The sequence below is a fragment of the Salvelinus namaycush genome, chromosome 35 (assembly GCF_016432855.1).
Source record: "Salvelinus namaycush isolate Seneca chromosome 35, SaNama_1.0, whole genome shotgun sequence".
Taxonomy (NCBI): Eukaryota; Metazoa; Chordata; class Actinopteri; order Salmoniformes; family Salmonidae; genus Salvelinus; species Salvelinus namaycush.
The window spans coordinates 15,826,179-15,837,629 of record NC_052341.1 but is presented as its reverse complement, the minus strand read 5'-3'; the positions used below and the strand labels follow the sequence as shown (position 1 = coordinate 15,837,629).

Here is an 11,451-nt window from a genome sequence, read left to right as displayed (position 1 = left end):
CAGTATATACACAGTTGCATACATGTTATGTACAGTTTATGTACATACAGACATTCTACGTGATAGCCTATGACGCCCCCCTGAACTGCACAGGACCCAATTGCTTGTTATGACAATACCACCCACTCATTGTCCGAATCCTCTAAGATGGTACATACACATTGATTTTATGTGTGTTCGTCGCATCCCGCTCAGGGTGCTAGTGTTGAGGATTCGTAGGTTTACAGCCCCTTGATTGTTTAATTAGATCATAGAGGATTGGTGAAAATCCTGTACCGACCTCTCCCCAAAGCAAAGCCTACCTGGATCAGCTTTGCAGCTGAAGAGGGGTGAGGCGGAGACCCATCAGCGAGTCAGTCAATGCAGTTACTGTCTATCAGAAAGCAGCTTACAATAGCCAAGCCCCTAGGAGCTAAGACTCTCTCTGTTGGATACCCCACCATTCAACAGGTAAGAGCTGGGTTACTTTAATTCTTGTGTATTCCTTTTATTTCTGATTAACATTGTCTGTTTAGAGTTGATGTAGTCCGTTTTGTTTAGATAAATATTTTTATCAGATGAATGTGCAACAATTAGAGCAACAATAGAAACAAAAGGATATGGATTGAAAATGTTGAGAAAGAGAAACTTGAATTGATGAGCCTACATTAATTGATTAGTCTACATTACTCATCTGCCAGTGATGCTCTAGCTGTCTAAATACCACATCTATTCCTGTTTTCCTACTAACCTTTTTCTGGGTACATTTTCCTTTCAAAGGCAAGATGGCTCGTGATATGTCTGATAAGGAAATCCTGCAAATGGAGCTGGATCAGCTAAAGATTGAAGTTAGCACAACACGCACAGCTGTGAGTATCTCTTTACAATATTACATCATATCTGAAGTGAAATGTTACCAAATCATAGAACATGTATCATGAAAGATGGCAGTGCAACAGTGTTCTATTTGATTTAGATTGCAATAAATCAATATAAGTTTCATAGAAAGATGGTTACAAGGAGTGAAAGAAACATTTGTAAGAATGTACAGTTAAATACTATTTCGCTGCACACAATCTGCATTTGTATTTCCTGTTGTACTGCAGATGAATGAACATTTCATTTTTTATGTAACCACAAAACAAGCAAAGAAATCGTGGAGTATTCTCTCGCATGAGAAAAGTATTCTCATTATTTTGCTCTTCACATCACCAGGTGTCAGTAAATTGCAAGGAGACAATGGAATGGGTGGAGGCCCAAACAGAGGGCGACCCACTCATAAAGGGCGTGTCAGATGACAAGAACCCCTACAAGGGTGACAAGGGCGGCTGCATTATAACCTAGAATACACAAACCCAGGGAAAAGAAGCCACACATTTTGATTTAATGAGAAACAGAGGAGGGCATTCAAACAAATATGTAATCTGATATTTGGACAGACAGAAAGACAGCGCAGAGACAAAAGGACAACTACAACATTTGTGGTGATGTTGTATTGTTACAAGATGCCAGATTTCCCTTTTCACCATCTCTGGATATTTTCTGTTGATATCATTGTGTCTCTGTCAAATTGTAAATAAACACATCTAGCTGTGTAAGGCTGTTACCTAGCTCATCTTGTGGTGTTATTCACTTTACTCTGCTAAATTAAAAGCACCTTCATTGTGATTAGTCTTCTTGCTGCTTGATGAAACTATAACAAATATTGGGGTATAGTAAGTATAATAATTTACATGTATACTATGTATGGAAAGTATAGTATACACATTTAAACTTGAACAGTCTACGGGAGTCGGGACAGTATCATGATGAGACGATTGAATCTCACACGAACAGTCACACCATGGAGAAACTGTTTCGCCTTACTAAAACAAGGGACTAACCATGCCCTTCACCTTCTTCTGTGATACCTGACAGTTGTAAAAGTAATCTCAGTAGTTCTTAGTTAATGTACAATAGGATCTATGAGTCAGGACAAGGAGGGGACCTTCTGGGCCTCTACTTTATAGCTGCCTCCTAACCTCCAAGTACTTAGCTTATAACCAGTACTACATTTTAAGTTTTTCATCTACTTAGACCAAATGTCACCCTCTTGAAAACTGTACACACACACACACCCGTTCAAAAGTTTGGGGTCACTTAGAAACGTCCTTGTTTTTGAAGAAAAGCATATTTTGTCCATTAAAATAACATCAAATTGATCAGAAATACAGTGTAGACGTTGTTAAATGTTGTAAATGACTATTGTAGCTGGAAACTGCAGATTTTTTTATGGAATATCTACATAGGCGTACAGAGGCCCATTATCAGCAACCATCACTCCTGTGTTCCAATGGCACGTTGTGTTAGCTAATCCAAGTCTATCATTTTAAAAGGCTAATTGATCATTAAAAAACCATTTTGCAATTATGTTAGCACAGCTGAAAACTGTTCTGATTAAAAAAAACATAAAACTGCACCGGGGCCTCCCACTCCTCTTTCTATTCTAGTTTGAGCCAGTTTGTGTTGTTCTGTGAAGGGAGTAGTACACAGCGTTGTATCAGATCTTCAGTTTCTTGGCAATTTCTCACATGGAATAGCCTTCATTTCTCAAAACAAGAATAGACTGATGAGTTTCAGAAGAAAGGTCTTTGTTTCTGGCCATTTTGAGCCTGTAATCGAACCCACAAATGCTGATGCTCCAGATACTCAACTAGTCTAAAGGAGGCCAGTTTTATTGCTTCTTTAATCAGAACAATTTTCAGCTGTGCTAACCATAATTGCAAAATGGTTTTTTAATGATCAATTAGCCTTTTAAAATGATAGACTTGGATTAGCTAACACAACGTGCCATTGGAACACAGGAGTGATGGTTGCTGATAATGGGCCTCTGTACACCTATGTAGATATTCCATTATTATTATTTATTTTTTAAATCAACCGTTTCCAGCTAAAATAGTCATTTACAACATTAGCAATGTCTACACTGTATTTCTGATCAATTTGATGTTATTTTAAATTGACAAAAAAATGCTTTTTCAGAAACAAGGACATGTCTATGTGACCCCAAGCGTTTGAACAGTAGTAATATCTCATGTGTAAGCTGTGATGCTTTACAATTCTGGTATAAAGAATTTGGAAACTAGGTAACTGATGCAAAACGTGTGCAAGTCCACCTTTTCACTCTTTAAATTATCATTTGTCTTAAACAATGACATGTGCAGCTCATCACATGAAGATCTTGGAATGCACCAGTCAGAGTTTAGAGAACCTGTCTTGAAAATATAGGAAACCACAGTACAAACACATTGCAATATACTCCAAAACACAACCATTGAACCAATACTTCAACCTATAGGTCAGTGTTATAATATAAAAGGGTAATCGGTCAAGTGGTTCACTACTGAAGCTGACAGCACCTTCAGCTCAACCAGACTAATTGCTTTAACAGCAACAAAACACACAGCTTACTGTAAGCTGTGAATCCTCTGTTAGTGTGTGGCAGTGGGTCAAAGTGTATTCTAGTACTTGCACTGCAGACACAGGCCTTATAGCAGACCAGCCAACATGGAAAAAGTGCTAGATCAAACTATGATGGGGTGATATACAAAGTTAGGCTCATTGCACGTAAAATTTCAATTTTTTTTAAGGCAAATTTCAACAGGTTAAAGTTAAAATCTGGTGAAAATGGGCATAATGGAAATAGTAATAGATTTGGGTCAAAATCCTGAAATTCTCAAACTGAGTGGAATAACAAACAAACACTTAGACCATGGAATGGATGGATTTATAGTTACTTTTCATATAGTTATGCTTTAAGACAAGCAAATATACAGAAAGGATGACAATTCTGATGACGTAGACCCTCTTAGAAAACTGTGGGAGACCCAATTGAACCAGGATTATTAACCTTGTAAGAATCTGACTTTCTGGGCCAGAAATATTGAAACTGTAATGCTGTTTTTAAGGGCTAAAACGTACAAGTAGCCAAATAGGATAGTCAAAGATTCTGAGCAAATTTCCTACATTAACTGAGAAGGGTCCTTGGTGGTGCTACAGTTGAAAACATTTGAATGTTCATCCTTTCTGTATTTGATTGTCTTATTAAAGCATAATAAACTGTATGAAAACATTGTCATGTGTAGTTGTTCAATTTCTGTATCACCCATGTACAGTATAGTTCAAAGTCAACATCTACTTGTTTTAGGACTTCAAAGTCCATGAATAGATTATCAGCACTTTGCATTTTCTTATCAGTTGGATAAGTGGAGGCTTGTGGGCCTCAATACATAACAATGACAATGAGTGATTTTAGTGTCACCAGAAATTGAATATGAATTTACTCATTCCGAATTGAAAATGTATTTAAAATTCATAATCTCTTTGTTGCAATCATTAAATTGAACAACTTAATTCATAAATTGAACTTGAATGAATATTGCATTCAGTTTTCAAATTCAACTTTAATTGAATGTTCAAATTGAATATATATATATATATATATATTCAGTTTCAATATGGTAGGTATTTCATTCATTGTCTGTGTATCATGTTTACAAATGATCATCTCAAATTTATCAAAGTATACAGTTGATGTCGGAAGTTTACATACACTTAGGTAGGAGTCATTAAAACTCGTTTTTCAACCACTCCACACATTTCTTGTTAACAAACTATAGCTTTGGCAAGTTGGTTAGGACATCTACTTTGTGCATGACCCAAGTAATTCTTCCAACAATTGTTTACAGACAGATTATTTCACATATCATTCACTGTATCACAATTCCAGTGGGTCAGAAGTGTATATACACTAAGTTGACTGTGCCTTTAAAGAAGCTTCTGATAGGCTAATTGACATAATTTGAGTCAATTGGAGGTGTACCTGTGAATGTATTTCAAAGCATACCTTCAAACTCAATGCCTTTTGCTTGACATCATGGGAAAATCAAAATAAATCATCCAAGACCTCAGAAAAAAAATTGTAGACCTCCACAAGTCCGGTTCATCCTTGGGAGCAATTTCCAAATGCCTGAAAGTACCACGTTCATCTGTACAAACAATAGTACGCAAGTATAAACACCATGAGACCACGCAGCCGTCAAACCGCTCAGGAAGGAGACGCGTTCTGTCTCCTGGAGATGAACGTATTTTGGTGTGAAAAGTGCAAATCAATCCCAGAACAACAGCAAAAGACCTTGTGAAGATGCTGGAGGAAACAGGTACAAAAGTATCTATATCCACAGTAAAATTAGTCTTATATCGACATAACCTGAAAGGCTGCTCAGCAAGGAGGAAGCCACTGCTCCAAAACCGCCATAAAAAAAAGCCAGACTACGGTTTGCAACTGCACATGGGGACAAAGATCATACTTTTTGGAGAAATTTCCTCTGGTCTGATGAAACAAAACAAGAATTGTTTGACCATAGTTATATTTGGATGAAAAACGGGGAGGGCTTGCAAGCCGAAGAACACCATCCCAACTGTGAAGCACGGGGGTGGAAGCATCATGTTGTGGGGGTGCTTTGCTGCAGGAGGGACTGGTGCACTTCACAAAATAGATGGCACCATGAGGAAGATAAATTATGTGGATATATTGAAGCAACATCTCAAGACATCAGTCAGGAAGTTAAAGCTTGGTAGCAAATGGGTCTTCCAAATGGACAATGACCCCAAGCATACTTCCAACGTTGTGGCAAAATGGGCTAAGGACAACAAAGTCAAGGTATTGGAGTGGCCATCACAAAGTCCTGACCTCAGTCCTATAGAAAATTTGTGGGCAGAACTGAAAAAGCGTGTGCGAGCAAGGAGGCCTACAAACCTGCCTCAGTTACACCAGCTCTGTCAGGAGGAATGGGCCAAAATCCACCCAATTTATTGTGGGAAGCAAGAGGAAGGCTACCTTAAATTGTTTAACTTGGGTCAAACATTTCAAGGCAATACTACCAAATACTGATTGAGTGTATTTAAACTTCTGACCCACTGGGAATGTGATGAAAGAAATTAAAGCTGAAATAAGTCACTATTATTCTGACATTTCACATTCTTAAAATAAAGTGGTGATCCTAACTGAGGTAAGACAGGGAATTTTTACTAGGATTAAATGTCAGGAATTTTGAAAAACTGAGTTTAAATGTGCTTGGCTAAGGTGTATGTAAACTTCCGACTTCAACTGTATATTCATATATTAAACTTATCAGATGCGTTCAGATGTAGTTTTTAAATTCAGCTAAAGGTAGAGAAGAATTGGGAAACAGAAGCTAGTGATCCCAATGGAGTGGTTTCTAAAGCCAATGTGACAGGTTTAATAGTTTTCCCCCCCTATGAATTGGCTCTAGCATTTGAACAGTTGGAGCCATACTTTTATGACCCCATTTCTGAAAGCTAAGGAACATGTTCATTCCCTCTGTTATGCTCACAAGCCGCATGATGCTCACAGGACTATGCAATTTTTGTCCCAATCCCTTCCAATTTGGCATTATCAAACACTCTGTTGTAAACAGAAGCTTTATCTCATAGCCCCTCCAGCCTTTCCAATCGATGAAATCTTACGCTTGTGACTGACTGGGTTTAACTAGGTCTCCTGCATGTCACAAGACTGTGTTAGCCCTGTTACTAAACCACTAGTCTTCAGATACTGCTACACTCGCTAAGTCTAGGGGTCCTAGGCCTAGCTAAATGGTCTGTAACCTGATTTAATGTGTTTGTTTACCTGAGAAGTCAGAGCATGTGGACCGTGTTGTATGCACTTGCCCCAGAAGACAACAAACTTACCTGGATCCAGGGCGAGCTCCATCTTGACTCTTTAGTTATTGATGTTCAAAGTGATTACCAACAAATAATAGTAACAGCTCTGCAAGCTGCCACACCCTGATCAGCCACACCTGTGCACAATCAATACTTAACAAGACTTCTTTGCAGAGCACAGCACCTGACCCAGTTGCTGGCAACTCTTTAGGTCTCAGACAAATTACTCATCATGCGAGCGTGGTCACTGAACCACCTGTGTTACACTTCACCCCCCCCTTTGACCTCTTCCTTGAAGAGACCGATCCATGTCACAGCACCTTGCTCAGCAAGCTAACACAGTTTTATACTATGAAGGAACCCAGTCAGTCACATGTCATCCGTATAATGAGTAACCTTACCAGACACTTGAAGACTTGTGTTAGCTCCCCAAATGTATCCCCTAGGGATTTAGCTAAGTGGGCTAACACGGTCTTGTGACATACAGGTGACCCGGTTCAAACCCAGTCAGTCACAAGAGCAATATTTAATAAGTAGTGGAAATGTTATCTTAGGGATATGAGCTAGCTTCTGTTTCCCATATAGAGTGTTTGAGTCTATCAAATCAGATAATGCAGAATTTCGTTTTTTTTGTCACACTCACTTCTTGGAATAGGGACGTAATATTTTTTATAGCTCAAACCGTTCAAACAGTAGAGCCCATTCATAGGAAGAAAAATAATTAAACATGCCATATTGGCTTTTGAAACTGCTCCGTTGGTACCGCTAATTTCTATTTCCCAAAGAGAGTGTTTAATTCCATCTGTTCTCCTCTAATTTTGTCTGAGGAAAATTAAGTTATTAACCTCTACAGGATCAGTGTCTGGACCTCGGGACGGTTGAGCTAACGTAGGCTAATGTGATTAGCATGAGGTTGTAAGAAACAAAAAAATTCCCAGAACATCTGATATCCTTGCTTCAGGTCCTGAGCTACAGGCAGTTAGAATTGGGTATGTCATTTTAGGCAAACATTTTTAAAAAAGGGTCCGATCCTTGTTGAAGTTAAAATAAAGGATATACTGTATTTTATTGTAACGTTATATATGGTGGATTAGGCGCTACAATTTAGCATCCTCTTGGATCGTACTTATGTCATTGGGCCAAAGTTTTAATGAATAAGTTTACAAGTGGTAATGTTGTAATAAGGTTACAATAGGTGACAACCTTATATTGAATTAGTTTACAATATGTGGGTTGCAAGTTATCACAGATACTGTGCCATACCAAACCAGTCTTGATCTTTTCTGAATCTCCCTAAACCAATTCCAACTTATTCTTCTCTTCAAGCAGGTAGATAAGCATTTAGAAAGGTAAAACCATTTGAACCTGTATTTGAGGAAATAATAAAGTACATTCAGCAATTTGACTCATTATGTGAATGCTATAGGCCCATAGGCGTATCCGATGGGTGTAGTGAAGGTAGCTAGCCTTGCATCACCACTTGGAATACTATAAATGACATGTGTCCAAGATAACTTTTAGGCAATTATTAAGAAGCTGAGAGACAAAGAGCTAATATCTTGCAATCAATGTCCTAGTATTAAATTATTGAGTTAACCTTAGCTCAGAGCTGCACGTTTAAAGGCCAAGCATATACAGTGCATTCGGAAAGTATTCAGACCCCCTTACTTTTCCCACATTTTGTTATGTTACAGCCTTATTCTAACATTTATTCAATCATTTTTTCCCCCTCATCAATCTACACACAAAACCCCATAATGACAAAGCGAAAACAGGTTTTTGGAAATGTTTGAAAATGTATTACAAATAAAAAACATAACTTATTTACGTAAGTATTCAGACTTTGCTATGAGACTCGAACTTGAGGGTGGAGAAGGGCCTTGGTCAGGGACGTGACCAAGAACCCGATAGTCACTCTGACAGAGCTCCAGAGTTCCTCTGTGGAGATGGGAGAACCTTCCAGAAGGACAACCATCTCTGCAGCACTCCACCAATCAGGCCTTTATGGTAGAGTGGCCAGACAGAAGCCACTGCTCAGTAAAAAGTACGACAGCCCGCTTGGGGTTTGCCAGAAGGCACCTAAAGGACTCAGACCATGAGAAACAAGATTCTCTGGTCTGATGAAACCAATTTTTTGTATTTTTCTTCTTTTTACTTTTACCCCTTTTTCGTGATATCCAATTGGTAGTTACAGTTTTGTCCCATAGACTTGAGAGAGGTGAAGGTTGAGAGCTGTGCGTCCTGCTTCTTGACACACTGCTCTCTTAACCCACTGCTCTCTTAACCCGGAAGCCAGTCACACAAATGTTTGAGGAAACACTGTCCAACTGGCGACCGTGTCAGCGTGCATGTGCCTGGCCCGCCACAGGAGTCGCTAGAGTGCGATGGGACAAGGACATCCCGGCCGGCCAAACCCTCCCCTAACTCGGACGATGCTGGGCCAATTGTGTGCTTCCTCATGGGTCTTCCGGTCGCGGCCGGCTGCGACACAGCCCCGGATCGAAACCGTAGGGACGCCTCTAGCACTGCGATGCAGTGTCTCAGACCACTGTGCCACTCGGGAGGCCTAAGATGGAACTCTTCGGCCTGAATGCCAAGTGTCACACCTAGAGGAAATCTGGCATCATCCCTGCTGTGAATCATGGTGGTGGCAGCATCATGCTGTGGGGATGTTTTGCGGCGGCAGAAACTGGGAACCTAGTTAGGATCGAGGGAAAGATGAACGGAGCAAAGTACAGAGAAATCCTTGATGAAAACCTACTCCAGAGCGCCCAGGACCTCAGACTGTGGCGAAGTTTGACCTTCCAACAGGACAACGACCTTAATCACACAGCCAAGAAAAACGCAGGAGTGGTTTGGGACAAGTCTCTGAATGTCCTTGAGTGGCCCAGCCAGAGCCCGGACATCTCTGGAGAGACCTGAAAATAACTGGGCAGTGATGCTCCCCATCCAACCTGACAGAGCTTGAGAGGATCTGCAGAGAATAATGGGAGAAACTCCCCAAATACAGGTGTGCCAAGCTTGTAACATCTTACCCAAGGAGACTCAAGGTTTTAATCACTGCCAAAGGGGCTCCAACAAAATACTGAGTAAAGGGTCTGAATACTCATCTAAATGTGTTATTTCAGTTTTTATTTGTAATAAATTTGCTAAAATTTCTAAAAACCTGTTTTTGCTTTGTCATTATGGGATATTGTGTGTAGATTGATGAGGATAAAAAAAAAATCTATTTTAGAATAAGGCAGCAATGTAACAACATGTTTAAAAAGTCAAAGGTTCTGAATACTTTCCGAATGCACTGTATGATATGTGTAGTGTAAATAACAGTTATCAATAGACCTAATAAATTACGAACATATAGTCAATCAAATAATTACTCTGTAAAACGAAGAATGCATTTACTCAATTCAACTAATAAGATTGATTAGTCACAAAATAATTAACACTCAAACATTTACAGTGTACATGAAGTACATGATACATTAAAGAATAACACAGAGTAAATTACTATCACCAATAGCCTAAGTCTTCAGTTCAGAATAATCTCTAAGAGAAAAAACTGTGTGTCTGATACACACAGGAGCACGCTAACAAGTACTCAATTAAACCATTCTTCTTCTTCTTCATTGGGGCGTTATGGTTGTGAGCATACCAATATTAGGTGCATTACCGCCACCTACCGGGCTTGAGTGTGATGGAGATTATAGTCAAAAATTGTTTTAACTAACCCAAAATAGCCCGGCCACAGCCTGTGTTTCCAATGGGAGCAAATGAGTCATAGTGGGCAGAACAAGCAAGGATGTGGGTAGAGCAGAGCATGAGCTAGCAAGATCTGTTGGCGCGTTCTAGCATGTATTTGCATATTTCCATTAAGGAATGCCTACTCTGTAAAGTGACTACATCCATCGGATACGCCTATGGGCATGTGCAATAACTCAGTTTGCCCTTGCACTCCTTCTAAACAACAAACTTTTAAAAAATTGGGGAAAAGAGTAAAGTCTACAAAACTTTTCCCTCTCTGTTCATAACAGATTCTGTTATTTCTTTATAACTAAAAAATAGTCAATGAAGTTGTCTCTTTTAGTATGGGGGTCAATGGGAAAGAATGTTTGTTGTCCCCAAGTTGTGGATGTGGTCAAGGGGAATTCCTTGTTATGATGTGAATATCGACTCGCAGTATGGAGGTGTTCTAGATTCAGGTCTAGTCTACATAAATGGAGGAAGGAAATGATTGCTCTCTGAACTAGTTTGTTCTGGTCAGGCTTATTCCCAGTGATGTGATTGTTCTTCTGAGCATTTGCCTTTGATGTCCGTAGGTTTGACAGTGAATGAGGACATGATCTGTAGTTTCTGCTGCTGGACAGTTGGGTCATGAGGCTGTGTTGTGTTTTCCTATCTTTTGGAGAGAGTGGTTGAGGCCGTTGTGTCCTATTTGCAGCTGGTGGATTAGGCACTGCCATAAAATGTTATAATCTAGGATCCTCTTGGATTGTATTTATGTCATTGGGCAATGTTTTATTTAATTAGGTTACAACAGCTTACAACCTTATATTTAATTAGTTTACAATATGTGGGTTACAAGTGATCATAGATACCGTGCCATACCAAACCAGTCTTGACCTTTTCTGAAATGCTTTAACAACTGAAGTGCTGTCATAAATGAATAAAACAGAATTCTTTGTGTTTAAATTACCTTTTCTGATAATGGAACATTATCTCTCTAAACCAATTCAAACTTGTTATTCTCTT

At 39.3% G+C, this 11,451-nt stretch overlaps 1 protein-coding gene across 1 annotated transcript; it reads left to right on the top strand.

Moving 5' to 3' along the window:
• Nucleotides 1-371: 371 nt before the first annotated feature.
• On the top strand, nucleotides 372-1,647 carry LOC120029516 (guanine nucleotide-binding protein G(I)/G(S)/G(O) subunit gamma-T2-like). Its single transcript, XM_038974771.1, has 3 exons — nucleotides 372-450; nucleotides 760-848; nucleotides 1,195-1,647. The coding sequence occupies exons 2-3, from the start codon at nucleotides 765-767 to the stop codon at nucleotides 1,321-1,323; spliced, it is 213 nt and encodes a 70-aa protein (XP_038830699.1). The 5' UTR covers nucleotides 372-450; nucleotides 760-764; the 3' UTR covers nucleotides 1,324-1,647.
• The last annotated feature ends 9,804 nt before the right edge of the window (nucleotides 1,648-11,451 follow it).